The sequence below is a fragment of the Drosophila busckii genome, chromosome 3R, assembly GCF_011750605.1.
Source record: "Drosophila busckii strain San Diego stock center, stock number 13000-0081.31 chromosome 3R, ASM1175060v1, whole genome shotgun sequence".
NCBI lineage: Eukaryota > Metazoa > Arthropoda > Insecta > Diptera > Drosophilidae > Drosophila > Drosophila busckii.
In genome coordinates, this window is record NC_046607.1 from 15,663,203 (window position 1) to 15,678,940 (window position 15,738).

General features: G+C 43.1%; 6 protein-coding genes across 9 annotated transcripts; 3 read left to right on the forward strand and 3 right to left on the reverse strand.

The window, feature by feature from the left end:
• Positions 1 to 42: 42 nt before the first annotated feature.
• Positions 43 to 5,990, reverse strand: LOC108604173 (unconventional myosin-Ia). Of its 3 annotated transcripts, XM_017993511.1 has the most exons (18): positions 5,926 to 5,990; positions 5,455 to 5,648; positions 5,286 to 5,401; positions 4,184 to 5,222; positions 4,060 to 4,123; positions 3,971 to 3,984; positions 3,811 to 3,895; positions 3,655 to 3,749; positions 3,448 to 3,595; positions 3,069 to 3,391; positions 2,763 to 3,010; positions 2,010 to 2,706; positions 1,874 to 1,933; positions 1,436 to 1,767; positions 1,237 to 1,372; positions 1,022 to 1,174; positions 833 to 960; positions 43 to 772 (listed from the first exon to the last, which is right to left on the reverse strand). In XM_017993511.1, exons 2-18 carry the CDS (start codon positions 5,557 to 5,559, stop codon positions 649 to 651), a joined length of 3,867 nt encoding a protein of 1,288 aa, XP_017849000.1. In that variant the 5' UTR covers positions 5,560 to 5,648; positions 5,926 to 5,990; the 3' UTR covers positions 43 to 648. The 3 variants fall into 3 exon arrangements, with proteins under 3 accessions (XP_017849000.1, XP_017849001.1, XP_017849002.1); XM_017993512.1 differs by lacking the exon at positions 1,874 to 1,933 and having other exon boundaries at positions 649 to 772; XM_017993513.1 differs by lacking the exons at positions 43 to 772; positions 833 to 960; positions 1,022 to 1,174; ... (6 more) ...; positions 3,448 to 3,595; positions 3,971 to 3,984 and having other exon boundaries at positions 3,660 to 3,749.
• Positions 5,991 to 6,084: 94 nt separating this feature from the next.
• Positions 6,085 to 7,084, forward strand: LOC108604175 (TBC1 domain family member 7). Its single transcript, XM_017993514.1, has 2 exons — positions 6,085 to 6,667; positions 6,720 to 7,084. Exons 1-2 carry the CDS (start codon positions 6,108 to 6,110, stop codon positions 7,033 to 7,035), a joined length of 876 nt encoding a protein of 291 aa, XP_017849003.1. The 5' UTR covers positions 6,085 to 6,107; the 3' UTR covers positions 7,036 to 7,084.
• LOC108604176 (28S ribosomal protein S24, mitochondrial) lies at positions 7,050 to 7,788 on the reverse strand. The gene is made up of 3 exons (XM_017993515.1): positions 7,698 to 7,788; positions 7,442 to 7,643; positions 7,050 to 7,382 (listed from the first exon to the last, which is right to left on the reverse strand). Exons 1-3 carry the CDS (start codon positions 7,713 to 7,715, stop codon positions 7,093 to 7,095), a joined length of 510 nt encoding a protein of 169 aa, XP_017849004.1. The 5' UTR covers positions 7,716 to 7,788; the 3' UTR covers positions 7,050 to 7,092.
• A 149-nt stretch (positions 7,789 to 7,937) lies between these two features.
• Positions 7,938 to 11,442, forward strand: LOC108604786 (adenomatous polyposis coli protein). The gene is made up of 3 exons (XM_017994386.1): positions 7,938 to 9,178; positions 9,242 to 10,961; positions 11,019 to 11,442. Exons 1-3 carry the CDS (start codon positions 8,091 to 8,093, stop codon positions 11,430 to 11,432), a joined length of 3,222 nt encoding a protein of 1,073 aa, XP_017849875.1. The 5' UTR covers positions 7,938 to 8,090; the 3' UTR covers positions 11,433 to 11,442.
• Positions 11,443 to 11,567: 125 nt separating this feature from the next.
• LOC108602185 (vesicular integral-membrane protein VIP36) lies at positions 11,568 to 13,395 on the reverse strand. Of its 2 annotated transcripts, none has more exons than XM_017990230.1 (6): positions 13,377 to 13,395; positions 13,061 to 13,210; positions 12,890 to 13,005; positions 12,636 to 12,833; positions 12,248 to 12,577; positions 11,568 to 12,184 (listed from the first exon to the last, which is right to left on the reverse strand). In XM_017990230.1, the coding sequence occupies exons 2-6, from the start codon at positions 13,191 to 13,193 to the stop codon at positions 11,978 to 11,980; spliced, it is 984 nt and encodes a 327-aa protein (XP_017845719.1). In that variant the 5' UTR covers positions 13,194 to 13,210; positions 13,377 to 13,395; the 3' UTR covers positions 11,568 to 11,977. The 2 variants fall into 2 exon arrangements, with proteins under 2 accessions (XP_017845719.1, XP_017845718.1); XM_017990229.1 differs by lacking the exon at positions 13,377 to 13,395 and adding an exon at positions 13,282 to 13,372.
• A 961-nt stretch (positions 13,396 to 14,356) lies between these two features.
• Positions 14,357 to 15,727, forward strand: LOC108601887 (omega-amidase NIT2). The gene is made up of 5 exons (XM_017989862.2): positions 14,357 to 14,446; positions 14,522 to 14,862; positions 14,926 to 15,106; positions 15,182 to 15,415; positions 15,473 to 15,727. The coding sequence occupies exons 1-5, from the start codon at positions 14,437 to 14,439 to the stop codon at positions 15,562 to 15,564; spliced, it is 858 nt and encodes a 285-aa protein (XP_017845351.1). The 5' UTR covers positions 14,357 to 14,436; the 3' UTR covers positions 15,565 to 15,727.
• The last annotated feature ends 11 nt before the right edge of the window (positions 15,728 to 15,738 follow it).

Genomic DNA, 15,738 nt, shown 5'->3' on the forward strand with positions numbered 1-15,738 from the left:
GTAATTTTTGGTAAATATAGTTTTATGTATATATATATTTGTATATACTATATAGATTTGTTGTATGCTTTGTATTAATGTCTGTCTGAGCTCTCTAGCATTAGTTCACTAATTATTGTGTATGAAACCTTAAATGTAAGAGAAATGCTTTTGGTTTCTATTTTGGAAATATCGTAAGTAAATAGTTTGTGTAAAATGTCTAGGGCCGAGCAAAGCCCCTAGTTGATGCATTACTAATCGACTTGGTGCTTCTTCACTTATAATTAAAACTAGTACAAGAGAAATTAGATTTAATTTAGTGGCTCATTTTCGTTAGTTTACGTTAAAATTAAACAAATAGTGCATATGAAAGACATTTTTGATCCATACTTGTTTTTTTTTTTTTTTTTAGTTTTTGGCACAATTTTGACAACACATTTCTAGTTTGACTGATTGTCTGTTGTGAGCAAACTATATTATTTCAATTGGTGTGTGTTATGTGTGTATATGTGAATAAGAATATTGTTAAAAAATTATGTTAAAGTCCCCAGGACCAAGTCAATAGACAAAAAATAGTGCTTGCGATTTGACAAAAAGCAAATAAATTTTGCAATTATCTTTGGCATTGTTTGTTGTTCCAAGTAGTAGATCGCGATCGATTGCGGCGGATCATACAATAATTTCCATGCGATTTGCCTTGCGCGTTACTTTTGGCGGCCCTTGCGCCAATTCCGACATGCCGCCGTATTTAAATGAAAAGATTACTGTCTGCTGCCCAAAATTAGCTTCAAATCTAAAAAATAAATCATTAGTGATGTGTACTGTATGTTACTGAATAGTTAAGGGTACTTACTCTGTACTTATGTGTATCTCCGGTGGTTTGCCTGTAGCGTTTTGTATAACGAGAAACATTTTGGTAACAATTTCAATAACATGGCCAGTTTGAAATACAAAATCTCCCTTCTTACGACCAAGTTCCGACTGTAAAACCAGATAGCATAGATTTGTAGTCAATGATTAAGATAAAACTTTTATTATTTACCGCTTTTACATGAAACACTGCAATATCGTCGAGATAAGGACTCAATGACATGCGATAAATCTCTGAGGCAGGCACACGATATTTTATTTGCAATGTGCGCTGATCCAGCAAAAGTAACGATGATGTAGATAACACCAGCAATATGGGCACAAACTGAAAATAGGCAAAAGCATAATTATATTTATATATTTAAAAGAGTTAAGTAGAAACCGTACCTTGCCACTGGAGCGTGCTATTTTGTTGATTATATCAGCAAATACCACATACTGGTCATTGGTCTCGGCGCAAATCTTTTTCCATTGTTGATTATGACGCAAACGCACATAATCGCCCACAAAAGGATGGCCAACGCTATAAAGCATAAAGTAAGCTTATTAGGGGAATTTTGTAAATAGACTCTTGGTTTTTGCAAACCTTTGCGCATAGGAGGCTTTGCGATCCTTGAATATAATGCTGGCTGTAACTTTTTCCCGCATTCTATTGCGTGCTGTTTGATCGAATGAGTTGCGATATATATAACACTTCCAGCGATGATAGATAGAGCGCAATAATCGCGATGCATCTGCCAAGAATCCAGGTGCTGCTGGCCACTCGCCGGACAGCGGGCTGAGTGTGTTGGGCGGCAGGCGTAGAGGAATAGTGAGTAAGTACTGGCGTATTTTCCATTGATGATAGTAACGTGCAATGACTTCCACGGCCCACTTGACCTGGCGCTTGTACTTTAATGTACGGTACTCTTCACGTGCCTGCAAGCATAAGTTTAGTTAGTAAGCAACAAGTATACGCAATGTAAACTTCACATGCGCTAGCTTTAAGCTACAAATAAGCAAAAGAATAACATGCAGTGCTTACAACACGATATAAACTCCATAAATGCCTACGGCCCGTAAAGGGAATGCCAAAGCGGCACTCCTACAAGTAATAGAAATGTAAGAAAGAGAAAACATTCAACTGAGCATGCAAATGCTGCATTGCAGTTTTAACTTACTCGCCACGTGCGCCACGCACTCGAGATGACCATTTGACTGTGTCGCATGCGATTAAAACGCTTGCGCGCATGATACATGCGAAACATCTTTTGGATAAGCACGGCCAGCTCGGCGATACGCAGTCGTCGAAACTGCTCCAGTTCATAGACAGTGCGCGGACTACGCACGAACACATTCTTGGTGCCAATTGTAAACTCTGCCGAGGGCAATGGTAAATTGCGTATGATCAATGCGATGCCCTCCACTTGGCTGCCGCCGTGAAAATGCGGCCAGGTTAAGCTATTAAGCAGCTTATAGCGTTGAAAGAACTTGACATGCGACAAGTGATAGCAGTGTCCAGTACGACAAAGATGCACCAGTGGCATTAGCGACATGTAGCGCACCTGATGCTGCACCAGCGCCAAATCAAACTGATGCGACTGCTTGCACTCGTTGGGCTTAATGCAGAATACATAATGCGCGCGACGATGCTTGACAATGGCCAACAGCGTTTGCAGCTGCGTGCGTATATTCGAGCTGAGTGTTGTGGGTTTTTTGCTCGCCTGGCGACGTGGGTTGCCCTCGGGGAAGAGACTCTGCACCAGCGCTAGCTTGCTCTGATAAAACCCAGCGCTTATGTACTTGGGCAACGTATCAGAGTTCTTTTCTAGAAAGCGATGAATCGAGTAGTTAACAACATTGGCAAAATGGCGTATTCTAAAAATAACAGCATAGATTAGTTTAAAGTTATTTGACTTAGATATGTGACTTACTGAAATGACATGGAATTGCTGCCGCTGGTCATGAAGTTGGGATGTCCGGCGCAGCATTGCTGCACGCGCAACAACAACGCCTCATTGCTGCTTAGGTGCGGCTCATTAATTAGACTCAATATGCCATAACTGGGCTTATCAATCAGCTCGCAGATGGACTCGTTGTCAAAGTAGTCAATGCGTGACCATTCCAAACCCTCGCGCAAATAAAGCTCCTGCTCTGAGCGCAGCACATTGAAGACAAAGTTCTGCAAAAACATTGTTACTTAAATTAAGCCATAACTTAAAAAAAAGTCTTGTATTAACCTGATGTATTTTTTCCGCGCTGTAGTTAATGGCAAATTGCTCAAACGAATTATGATCTGACACCTCAAAGCCATAAAAGTCCAACAAAGCAAGATTCTTCTCGCGCTGCGTAGACTTTAAAGACTCATTGATTTTATTTACTAGCCAGGTAAAGAGTCTGCTGTATAGCGTGCGACAGAGCGTATTACGATTACTGGAAGCTTGCCTCGCATCCATTTCGCAGCCCACATCCTCTTGAGTGCTGTTCGTGCTATTCGCTCTGGTCAGGCAATTAATTAAAATTTGAGCTTCCAAGTTGAGTAACTGCGCTGTCTCTTGCACTTCTGCAAGTTAAATTCAGTTAAATAAGTTAATAGGATTTTAAAACTTGCTTACGCACCATAAACATTTGAAACCTGACAGCCTTCGGTGCCATCAATGTTAGTCACAGGCACAAATATAAAATTGCCCAGCTTCAAGACTACGGCAATAACGCGAAAAATAGAGTTGATCTCATCACAACTTAAGCCAAGCACGTCCAGTGAGCGCTGCAAAAGCAATTAACATTTTAATTTGACTATAAAGCATTGAAGGTAAGCTTTGTAACCTTTGTATAATGAAAATTGGTGCGGTCTTCCTCCATGCCAGTTGTATTGCGCAGCAGCTCGTACTTTTCCACATTGCGAAATAGCTTAAGCGATTCTGAAAGACAACAAATTGTAATATATATTGAAAGCATCAACCGCAGGCTGTGCCTACTCACTCAACAATTGCAGATCAGCACCCAGCAGCAATTGGTAGAATATATGAAAGTTGCGTTCTCCTATGATGGTGTCTGTGATGCGAGTCTGTGAAGAATAAAGTATTTAATGCAATTACAGAAATTTAACTACTGAATGTAAAATTTGTGCGGCAATTCAAACCTTTTCCAGCATATCTTATAAAGCACAGGCATGTAAGTAATTGTATAAAGTTTAACAATGATTAACACAGCGCTTTTTAGTTAACTTACAATGTGTTATGTGCACGCCCATGGGATCCCCTTTAAAGTCAATCTCAATGTCAAACAGTTTGCCCTAAAAGCCGGAGATTATATATATTAAATCTAATAAATTATTATTTCATCCGCCTCTTACATATCTGCTGGAGTTGGTGTTCTTAAGCGTGCAAGCATTGCCCATGGCTTCCAGAAAAACGTCAGCACAGGTGACGCATTCGCGCAGGCGTTGATTCGGTGACTTGTGGCGCCGATGCAGTGAAGAGCTGACTGAGGGCGTTGGCGACACTGAGGTGCTGCCAAACACTTTGCTTAGCTTGTGTGCATCGTACAGCGATATGCGCTGCTGGGAGCCCATGTTCAACTGTCGCTCTGGCTGGCTTTCTGTGGAAAGCTGACGCACAAGATTTGAGCAGCTGCCGCGTTGCGGCTGCGTTTGATGGTGGGCAGTGGATAGGCGACTGTTGCTGCTATGCATCAACAGCAGCGCTGCATCGCGTTCCTCCTTTTCCAAGCTTTGAGCGCGTGTGCATTTGCTGTGACCACACTGGCGACAGCCATGCGGCATATATTTGGGCGAGGCGCTGCAGGCTGTGGCCTTTGGCGTTGGCACGTAGGCATTGGCAGTGCAGTTGCTTACTTGTGTTTGTTGATGCTTAAAGCAAGATTTTGTTGGATGCGTGTGTGCATACGCCCCGCCTACTGTTTCCAGCAGCGTGCTTATGTTCTCCGTGCTCTTGTGATGCGTGAAATCGAATTCCACAATCTTTTCACGCATATTGCGCCTGGCCTGGCGCTCGATGCTTTCGGTGCGCGTGCGTGCGCGCTGTGAGGGACCTGGACCTGGTGAAGGTGACTGGCGTCGTGAGCTGGACGCTGCTGCTCCACTGGCTTTACAAATTACATAGTTGCCCGTGGCGGAGCAACTGCTTGAGGCGCGCCTATGGGTTTGCATTGCGGCAACGCCAGTTGCTGAGCTAGTGGAGGACTGTTTGCGCAAGACGTTTGGTGTGCCGCTGCTGCTGCTGCAGAGTGCACGATCCTGTATGTGTGTGAGAAAATTGACAATCATTTTGAAAGTCTCCGTTTTGCCAGCGCCACCCTCGCCAGTAAGCAACACGCATTGATCCTCGCTGTGATCCTTAAGAGACTGATAGGCCAAATTTGTAAGCCCATAACTAAACAAGGTTAAATATATGTTAATATTTAAATGTTGGTTTATGTTGAGTCTTGTAACATACATGTGTGGTGGTAACTGAAAAATGCCTTTATTGCCATAGTTCCGTATGTTGTCCAGCGAATGCTCGGATATGTGATGATATGGATTCAGCGCCACAACAGAAGTTCCAATATACGTCTAGAGCATATACTCTTAATATTTGAAACACTTTGAATTATTCATTTACTCACATATATATGATCGCGTTTATAACGCTGGTGTATGTTGCTTATGAAGCTATCCTCAGATAGGTTTTCCAGTAGAACTGAATCCCAGGTGCCAATCTCCTGTTCCATTTTGTCTGGCGGGGACAACGGCAGTAGCAACAACAAACACGACGACGACAACAAATGCAAATGCAGCGCATAACATTTGAATTTATCAACTGCAATGACATGGACAAAAGAAATGTGTCAATTGTGTATATAATTGCATAATTTAGCGTCAAGTGTCGCGCTTGTATTTGGTCAAATCCGTGTTTTGATTTTCTGATTGAATTATTGATTTTAATTTTCAATAGCAACAGTGTCATGTTCATAGGAATTTGTATATCCGAAACACTTGCTGCGCTTGGTCATGCCTGCATTTAAGTTTCTCATTTCATTTATAGCACTTAGACTCGTTTTCATTTTATTTTATATTTAAAAAACACTTTTGTCTACCTTTTTAAACGGTTTTTGTTCATTTTGTAGCAAAACACAATGCACTATGGGCTATGGTGGATGATACTCGTATGTTTGAAAGTGTGCTAGTCGAGCTACACGCTGTCATCCATTCTGTGATAGAAGCAAGTAAAACATAAACAAACCACAGTTAAAATTAATAAAAGACTAATATTAAAAATATGACCACTGACGAGCGTAACTTTCGATCAAGTTATTATGAAAAAGTCGGGTGCTACAGCGTTGAAGAGAAAAAATCGCTCAACAAGTTGCTGCAAGATGATGTACGCAACTTGTCCAAGCTGAAGCATTTTGTTTATAGTTACACAGTTCCAGCCCAGCAGCGTTGTCTCCTTTGGTGTCTTATCATGGGCGTCATTCCCCTACATAAAAGTAATACTGAGTTTATAAGAGATCAACGGCGCCAAACCTACGAGGATTTGCTGCGTGCTGTAACTGTGATGAGATGTGTAGACTCCACCAAGTCCAAGGATTTGGTGATGCTTAAAATGTGGCTACTAGAAAACAATCGCTTGCTCCACAATTACCAAGCAGCCCAAACAGATGACAATCAATTTGTAGAAATCGTGCGTACGCTGCTTCATATATTTGAAGACGATGTAGAAATCTATTGGATCGCTAAGGAGTTTTATCAATATACACGTGAACTAAAAAAGGAATGTGGAAAGCTGAAAGACTTGACACAAGTTGTACTCAAGCGCGAGGATAATAAACTATTTTTGTAAGTGCACATTAAGTACTTTTCTTCAGATTGTTTCACATCTCACTTGCAGATACCTAGAAAAACTTGGATTGTTCGATGCCAATTCGAAACTACTGGACAACTGGTACACCACTTGCTTTGCTGGCGTTATCTGTGAGACTGTGCTGGTTAAGGTGTGGGATAAGGTTTGTGGTGGTGCCAGAAAGATAGTCATGTTTCTGTTTTTGGAATTGGTCAAGGATATAAGATCGTTAATATTTGATTTAAATTCGCTTGAAGAGCTCAAAGTACTCATTGAAACTGTGAAGGATCTGGATGGCGTCATAGTACACAAAGCCATAAAATCGTGGCATAGCAACAACAGTGAAGTTGAATACGTACACTGATTAACAAATATAGTTTTTAACAATTTTGTATTTAATAAAAGTAAATAATTTAAGCCACTAAATGTACTTAAATACCACGTCCTTTTTGTCAGCTACCGTTTGTAGTTCCAGCGTGACGGGGCACTGCATCCAATATGAAAGCAGCTCCTCCGTATATCCAATAAGGAAGTACATCTTGCGTGGGCTTATGGCCTGGCGAATGATGGAGGCAATTCGGATAGTATTATGTTGTCGCTTGATAATGATTTCGGAGACCACAAGTGCATGCCAGGTGCCAGTTATAAATTTGCGTATAAACACATCCTCAATTGCAGTTTGCGATGGACGCAAGGCATCCTTCATCGTGGCTATTTGCATACATTAAATATATCATTTTGAGAACTAATTCAAAATGTAGAGGACTTACATGTGTTCCAAGAGTTCCATGATTTGCGATGTCCAATAAAATGCGGGGGATTAGCCATTTCGTAGGTCAGTGGACGATCGCGCTTTGTGGTTATGCGGTAACGTCCAGACTGCACCCGACAACAAACGGCGCTAGTGTGTATGGAAGATTTGCTGCTCAAGCTGATTTGTGCCTCAGCCAATGGAACCACTTGCGTGGTCATCTGTAAAGACAGATTATCATGTGTTTGTACAACAATATATATTGTTTAATTTACCTTTTTCAAGAAATTCATTTCTATTTAGCTCTTTACAACACGGCGTTTGAAACAGCTGATTTTTTTGTGACGTAACGCTATAACGCATTGCTCGATAATTGCTAAATATGATAAACGCCTACGCGATATATTTTCATTTGAAGAATATCGATAGCTTGATATAATATAAACAACTCTAACTGTGACAAGTGATCGAAGCACCTAGGTAGCCCATAGGGATCGATAGGCGCTTGGTAAACCTTTCGCGGCATGCCTACCTGCGTGCTAACGGGCACCTTTTGAAATTTGCAGGTAATTTTTAGTTCCTGGAACGCATACAGGCACAAATCCAGGCTCGCGGGTGTTAAGGTTAGGCCTTGGCAAATTCTCAAAAGTCGCCATTCATTCGCAAACATGACGTTGAACGAGAGCGACGCGCACAAGCAACTGGAGCTGACGCGCAATTTTCTGGAACTCTCACGAAATGCAGACACCTGTGCGGCACTGCGCAGCTCTGACTGTATACAATTGTTGGTGCAAATTCTACACGCAAACGATGACAGTGGAGCAGCGGCCAAGAAGAACGCCAGTCTGGCGCTACACAACATAGTGCACAGTCACTTGGACTTGAAGGAGCGTCAGCGGGAGGTGAAAGTGCTGCGACTACTGGACCAGATACACGACTACAGCTGCAACTTTCTGCGCACGCAGCTACAAAGTGGTGGCGAGTCCATAGCTGATGACGAAGAGCGTCATCCCTTGGCTGCGGTGAAGTTGCTAATGAAAGCCAGCTTTGACTCAGAACATCGTCAAACGATGTGCGAGCTGGGCGCACTTAAGGCCATACCAAATCTCATACAACTGGATCATGCTGTACACGGACCGGCCACAGGACGCGAGCAATGCAATCTGCTGAGACGCTATGCGTTGATGACACTCACGAATCTCACGTGTGGCGAGGAGAACAACAAATCACTGCTCTGTGGCCAAAAACAGTTTATGGAGGCGCTAGTGGCACAGCTTGACTGCAATGCTACAGACCTGGATGATCTACTGCAGGCAACTGCCAGTGTGCTGCGTAATCTCTCCTGGCGCGCGGATAAACACTTAAAGACCATATTTAATGAGCTGGGCACGGTGACCGCCTTGGCAGTGGCTGCCATGAGCAACAAAAGTGAAAATACTTTGATGGCCATACTCTCAGCGCTCTGGAATCTCTCAGCACATTGCAGCACCAACAAAGCAGAGTTCTGTGCCGTAGATGGTGCTTTAGCGTTTTTGGTTAAGATGTTGAGCTACGAAGGACCAAGCAAGACGCTGAAAATAGTGGAAAATGCTGGCGGCATATTGCGCAATGTGTCCAGTCATATTGCAGTGTGTGAACCTTATCGCCAGGTCTTGAGGCAACACAACTGCTTGTCCATATTGCTGCAGCAGCTCAAGTCAGAGAATCAAACAGTGGTCAGCAACTCTTGTGGTACGCTCTGGAATCTATCAGCCAGGTAAAGTGCATACATACATATCTACATAATATTAAAGTCCATACTAAAGTATAAGCTTTGCAGATGTCCCGAGGATCAGCAATTTCTCATAGACCACAACGCTATTCCTTTGCTGCGCGCGCTTATAAATTCCAGAAATGCGTTGATTGCTGAAGGCAGCGCGTCAGCTTTAAAGAACCTGGTCAACTATCGCGCGGCACTGCAGCTAGCCCAGCAAACGCCTGTAAAGGAGCTCAGCAATGGACATGCTGAGACGCTGCCACGTCGCTACAGTTCGCTTCGGCTGAGCAACAATCCCACAGGCTCGCTTAAGAAGCTGCGTGCCACAGCAAGCAGCACCAGTTCAAACAACACATTGCCACGTAAATGTGAAAGTCGCGAGTCGCTTTACTCTGCTAAATCTGATACAGATTCAACAAAATACTCAACCAAGTCCGACAGTGCCTTTGAGCAACGCAAACTAAGCGTTGCCACACCCCAGACTACACACTATCGAACATCGACGGAGGAGCAGCCCATAGATTACTCCATGAAGTACAGCTGCAACGACACGAAACCTAACTATGATATAGCTATAGATATGGATCAACCTACAGACTTTAGCGTGCGCTATAAAGAACCCAAGCCAACAGCAAGCAATGCTGCTAAACAGGACAGCAATGAGATATTACTTATACTGGATGAATCTGGAGCTAGTTGTGCCACTGTTAAGCAGCCGCTGGCCAAGTCCGCCTCAGCTTGTGATTTAAGCAGTGATCAGGTGGCACGCCCAAGTACGTTAAGCTTGCGCAGCAATGCACTGGAAAATCTAACCACAGTGCAGCCTGTGGAAGCCGAGCATGGCGAGCGACCCATCAACTATTGCGAGGAAGGCACGCCTGGCTGCTTTAGTCGCTTCGACTCGCTCAACAGTCTAACGGATGCAGGCAAGCTGGAGAAACAGTCTGCACTTCTTAAGGAGCAAACGCCCAGTACGCCAGCGGCAGCAGTCGAATCCACGCCAGCGATGCACAATGAGAGCGCCACCAGTCAGACATTAAACTCAGCCTTGGAAACACCCTTAATGTTTTCGCGACGTAGCTCTATGGATTCGCTGGTTAATGATGAGACCATTACTTGCGATGACATTGGGTCTGTTATCAGCGAATATAGTCGCATGCAAAGTGGCGTTATTTCACCCTCGGAGCTGCCGGATTCACCCACACAAAGCATGCCGCAGTCGCCGCAACGTGAACGCCGCAAGGAACACAACAAGGAGAACAACAATCCTCAAACTCATGAACTTAATGGCAACGATGAGCGACGCAGTTATTTTACTGAGGATACACCTGCGCTGCTGTCCAAGGCAGGCAGCAATAGTAATCTCTCCATGCTCTCCATTGCATCCACAGCTAACGATGTGAATGCAAATGGACCACAGTCGCTGCCATTGCCAGTGCGTGAGGATGCCATCACAAAGATGCGTTGCGGCGGCAGCGCCTTGCCCAATTATTTACCTGTTACAGATGAGATGAACAAGTATTATGTGGAGGACAGTCCCTGCAACTTTTCTGTCATCTCTGGACTGTCCAATTTGACTGTTGGCTCTGCCCAAGTGGGACCAGTACGTGTGCCTTTGCGACCACCTCAGTTGTTGCCCAGAAATGCAGATCCAGCGCCCAAGTTGCCGCCTCGGAGAAGCGCCGCCCATGCTGAAGTAGAGCCACGTCTGCCTCCTAAACGCAGCGACTCACTCAGCTCACTCTCCATGGACTCTGACGATGACTGTAATCTACTCAGCCAGGTAGCTAAAGCTCTTGTCGAATCAAAAGTCAGTTTACTTATATGCATTTTTTCTTAGGCCATTGCTGCAGGCAGTTGCAGACCACAGCCGAGTGGTGCTAGCACCAGCACCAACTCCAGCCATACAAACACAAACACACTGCCCAAGCCCAATGGACACAGACGACAGACTATTGCTGGCACCAAGACTGATTACAGTTCCGACGAATCCTTAGACGAGAGTCAGTCCAAGTCACTGTTTGAGCAATGCATCTTGAGTGGCATGCACAAGTCGAGTGATGCACTAGAGAGCGATCGCGGCGAAACTTCAGCCCAGTCCAGCGATCGCGAACGCTTTGTTAGCAATCAGGTGCGTCAAATTGAGTCCTTACTGGCCACAGCCCGCCCAGCATCGGCACCTACACTGCAACAACAGCAACCGCGTTCCGTGTCCAACAGTCGCCAGCGTCAGCAGCAGCAGCATTGGGTTTAAGGTCTTTGATTATAAGTATATCAAAATATTGATATGGATATAATGAAAAATATTTTTATAAAAAATATTATTTTTTGATAATATTTTTATAGAGCTTTCAAATTATTTTTAAAAATTAAATAAAAATGACTTGGTAATAAAATAAAACATTAAATACACGAATAGCGAATAATTAGCCAGTCAGCAGCATCGATTGGCATTGCGTTTGTCCTGATGCCCAAGTGTTAAAAAATACATCTCCCATTGGTCGCTTTTTAAATTTCTTTTCTAATGTAATTACACATTTCAATAATACGGACTTAATTTACCTATATAGTTCAGTTAATAAATTTCCACTTATATTTAACAATTGCCCGTTTGACTTGTGTTTTCGTCCTGTGTGAGTGTCTAACCAGAGTTAAAAATACTTCAAAGGGAAGCAGGGGTTAACTAACGCAATGGGGATCAAGTAGTCGGAACTCCTTCTCAGCAGCAGCGCGTAACATGATGTGTTCTTGTTGTTGATGATAAAATAAACCTAAGTTTGGTTATTTTGAGGTTTTTGCTCAGTAGAAACGCTTCCTCGCATTGCGATCCTTGAAATATGATATTGCAAATATAGCTACAGCTGCGGCGGCCACCACAACAAAGAGGAGAATAAAGAAGATCTTGGCATTGGACATGCCAGGTTTGGGATCCTCTTTATGCTCCCGCGGTGCCTCAAAAGTTTTGGCATTTGGTATAATATTGCTGCGACGCAAGACTTCATCGTGCTGCAATAAACATAACAAAATCGTTATTATAAACAACCAATTGTATACTTTATTCATACTTACATTGTAGTCTGTATCTATATCGAAGAACTTAAAGCTGTGTATGTCATGGTTATCGGACAAATCGCCGGTTGTAGCAGACAAGCCGAAATAATAGCCTGTGGGCAGCTCTACATTGTTGACCACAAAACAGTTTTTCCATTCATTGCGATTTTCCAAATCCGTCGAGACAGAGAGCACATCGTTTTCATAGCGTATGCTTACATAGGTTTCATAGTCCACATTGCGGAAACGTACTTCGCAGCCCGACAGCTGTGTGTGGGTGCCATCCCGATCATGATCATAACTCCAGGTGCCATTGTTGACCATAGCGCTTAGATATGGATGTTGGTGCTAAAACAATGGGAAGTATACGTTATTAGCCATCCATAGATTTACCAAAATCATTTACATTATGTGGTCCATTGTGATTGCTATATGTGTCCAGTATTATTGCCAGTCCAGAGAAATGATCTTTGCTGCCAAACACTGCACCTGTTTGCATGCGATCTTTGGTATACCAGATGGCAAATCCATCGCCAAACAGTTCATTGCCTTTGCCATGTACTTTGAACCCCACATGCACCTCCCAATTGCGACTCATAACGGGCTGTAAACAAATATTGTTTGTTTATAATTATAAACCTAAAATATTGTTGCTCTTACTGAGTAATTCCACAGTGCGCCGCTCTTGGATTGCAAGTCCGGCGTCAGTCTTATATAGTTGCTAGTTACCATTGTATTGCCCAAAAAGTCCCAGTGCGGCAGTATGACACCAACCCCTATAAAACATTATATTTTATTCACTGCAGTTTACAACATTTACAAGATACCCACCTTGAAAGGGACGCACCAAGCTGTGTTCCCGCTTCATATAATCAGCTTCACTAGTACTCGTCACTGCTTCCCATTCTAAAGCCAGTAAAATAACAACAATTGCTAAAAGCCAATTGTTTTTTGTATGCGTCATTCTCTCTCGTCTTGCGTCTGTTAAAATATATTAAAAACAAATTGTCACAAATGTGCCTTCAATATCGATTACGTTTTTAAATAATTACTTTACAATGTTTAAATAAATTATTGTTTTCTAATCTACAACTGCTTTACAAATTTAGCACTATTATTAGTTTCTATTTTTTTTTGCTTTAATCACCGGTAGAGCTGTTTCGATAGGCACAGAGATAAGCGCATCGATATGTGCAAAAGAGTATCGAGTAGGATAACAACGATATACATTCGATCAATGGTGACAAAGTTAATACTTAAGCCGCCAGATGGCGTGAGCACGGTGAGGCACAACGGCGATTGAGCGGCAAATTTAAATTAATAAAATATTCTTTTTAGCATTTGTGTAATTTTAAAAAATTTATCGTGCCATATATATAGATATCTAAAAAAATATACAAAAACAAAAAATACTAAAGCTCATAAAATCAAATTACAATTAAATTTGAATTTCGTACGTAGTGATGTAAATGTACACATTATTGATTTGCTTGTGAACTCTACCAAAGAACTGTCAAGAACGTGACATATCATTATAACTTACAGCATTCGCAAAAAAAGACAAGGAAAGGAAGAAAAAAATATGAATAGCATTAAGCTGGCTAACAGAAAGTTATGGGCGACTGCCTAAGACGTTGTAATTAGCTGTAACTCTAATTATACACAGCTGATAGACGATGCTGACTTCTGTCAAGAAATGGTTTTAATACAGCTTTAGTTACAACGACTCTGGGTTAATTAATTGTACACTTGACATTGTTAGAGCAATCGCTGTCTCCACCCCACAATAACTCTCCCCTTTTGCTGCGCCCAAGTTCAGCTAATTGCTATGATTGACAGAAAACACTTGAAAGGTTGACATAATAAATCTTCATAGTGGCACTAATTGGTCAAGTGGCCAAAGCGAAGTTGGACAATTAAAGCGCAATCGTACTTGAAGCGTAAGCCTCTTATTTCTATAAATGAACTTTATGCCTAATACCTTGTGAATATTAAATTGTTTAATTCAATATATGTATAAGAATATAAAAAACGGGCTGATAAGGCTGATAATTTGAATAACAATGCGATAATGTATATGAAAATGTATTGCACTGAGAATGCAAGTCTATAAATTCGCAAGTTGCTTCAAGAAAGTCATCACTTGGCAACTGGCTGGTGGAGCATGCCAATCAGCGAGGAACAACAACATTAATCCCGAGCACAAAATGAGCAACAGTAAGCGCGAGCAGGAGCGGGAGCGGGTATATAATCCGACGTAGCCTTAATTAACCCCTTTTGGCATTTTTCCAGAGCTTACACTGGCAATCCTTCAGCTGCCCGTGGGCACTGACGTGGCAGCGAATGTCCAGCATGCTGTGGACAGCATCACCGAGTTGAAGCGAACAAATCCGCAACTGCAGCTGGCCATACTGCCGGAGAGCTTTAATGCACCCTACGCTGTGGAGCTATTTGCCAAGCATGCCGAGCTAGTGCCAAGTGGGGCCACTTGCCAGGCGCTGTCGCAGTTGGCGCTCAAGCTTAATATCTACATTATTGGTGGCAGCATAATTGAGAGGGATGCGAACAATAAGCTCTATAATACCTGCACTGTGTGGGCGCCCAATGGCAAGCTAATTGGCAGACATCGCAAGGTAAAAAGATTTCAAATAATTAAGTAGCTCACTGATGGACACATCGTCCCATACCAATCTCAGATACATCTCTTCACCATGAGCATTAACATGGCCAACGGGGGCGGCGTGCAGTTCGACGAGGCGGCAGCACTAACACCGGGCAACGAGGTGACTGTGGTGCAAATTGGTTCGCACAAGGTCGGCATTGGCATCTGTCACGACAAGCGGTTCGAGGAGCTGGCGCGTGTGTATCGCCAAATGGGTGAGTGAACAATGGAGCCCCCCCTTCATTCCGCTTATTGCTCCATTCTCTACGGCGCTTTAATTTGATTTTTAGGCTGCAGTATGCTGGTGTATCCATCCGCATTTTGCATTTGCCAGGGCCCCATGCACTGGGAGCTGCTGCAGCGTGCTCGTGCCACCGACAATCAGCTCTATGTGATTACCTGCTCACCGGCGCGCGACAACATGTCCGGCTACGTGGCCTACGGACACTCGATGATTGTCGATCCTTGGGCGCGTGTGCAGCGCGAGGCGGGCGAGGGACGCGAGCTCATCGTTCAGCAAATAGGTTAGCACACACGCCTAAATTGACTACGAGCCGATTACTTAATTTTGTTATTGACAGATTTGGACATGGTTGATGAAGTGCGTCGTCAAATACCCATTTACCAGCAGCGACGCTGCAAAGTCTATGAGCAAGCCAAGGCGGGCATTTAGAAATTACAATTGTTTATAATCAAAAGCAGCGGGAGCGTAATAACTGATAGTACACAACAGCAAACAAAATATGCGCAAGGGCGTAGCCCAGACCCCCCTTAGCATACAATATTCAAAGCAAATAAAACTTTTAAGCGACATTTGTCTTTAGCTTTCATATAAATAAATTCTTAG

Coding starts and splice junctions, on each gene's coding strand:
- LOC108601887 (XM_017989862.2), top strand. Junction 14,863..14,925: donor TAATTGGCAGACATCGCAAG/GTAAAAAGATTT, acceptor TACCAATCTCAG/ATACATCTCTTCACCATGAG. Junction 15,416..15,472: donor GCTCATCGTTCAGCAAATAG/GTTAGCACACAC, acceptor TGTTATTGACAG/ATTTGGACATGGTTGATGAA.
- LOC108604176 (XM_017993515.1), bottom strand. Junction 7,383..7,441: donor ATGGAACTCTTGGAACACAT/GTAAGTCCTCTA, acceptor GTATGCAAATAG/CCACGATGAAGGATGCCTTG.
- LOC108604786 (XM_017994386.1), top strand. CDS start 8,091: ATGACGTTGAACGAGAGCGACGCGCACAAGCAACTGGAGCTGACGCGC. Junction 9,179..9,241: donor CTCTGGAATCTATCAGCCAG/GTAAAGTGCATA, acceptor TAAGCTTTGCAG/ATGTCCCGAGGATCAGCAAT. Junction 10,962..11,018: donor ACTGTAATCTACTCAGCCAG/GTAGCTAAAGCT, acceptor ATTTTTTCTTAG/GCCATTGCTGCAGGCAGTTG.
- LOC108604173 (XM_017993511.1), bottom strand. CDS start 5,559: ATGGAACAGGAGATTGGCACCTGGGATTCAGTTCTACTGGAAAACCTA. Junction 1,934..2,009: donor GTGCGTGGCGCACGTGGCGA/GTAAGTTAAAAC, acceptor TATTACTTGTAG/GAGTGCCGCTTTGGCATTCC. Junction 1,768..1,873: donor TATGGAGTTTATATCGTGTT/GTAAGCACTGCA, acceptor TTATGCTTGCAG/GCACGTGAAGAGTACCGTAC.
- LOC108602185 (XM_017990230.1), bottom strand. CDS start 13,193: ATGACGCATACAAAAAACAATTGGCTTTTAGCAATTGTTGTTATTTTA. Junction 12,834..12,889: donor GCGCACTGTGGAATTACTCA/GTAAGAGCAACA, acceptor ATTTGTTTACAG/CCCGTTATGAGTCGCAATTG. Junction 12,185..12,247: donor ATATAGATACAGACTACAAT/GTAAGTATGAAT, acceptor TGTTTATTGCAG/CACGATGAAGTCTTGCGTCG.
- LOC108604175 (XM_017993514.1), top strand. CDS start 6,108: ATGACCACTGACGAGCGTAACTTTCGATCAAGTTATTATGAAAAAGTC. Junction 6,668..6,719: donor GAGGATAATAAACTATTTTT/GTAAGTGCACAT, acceptor TCTCACTTGCAG/ATACCTAGAAAAACTTGGAT.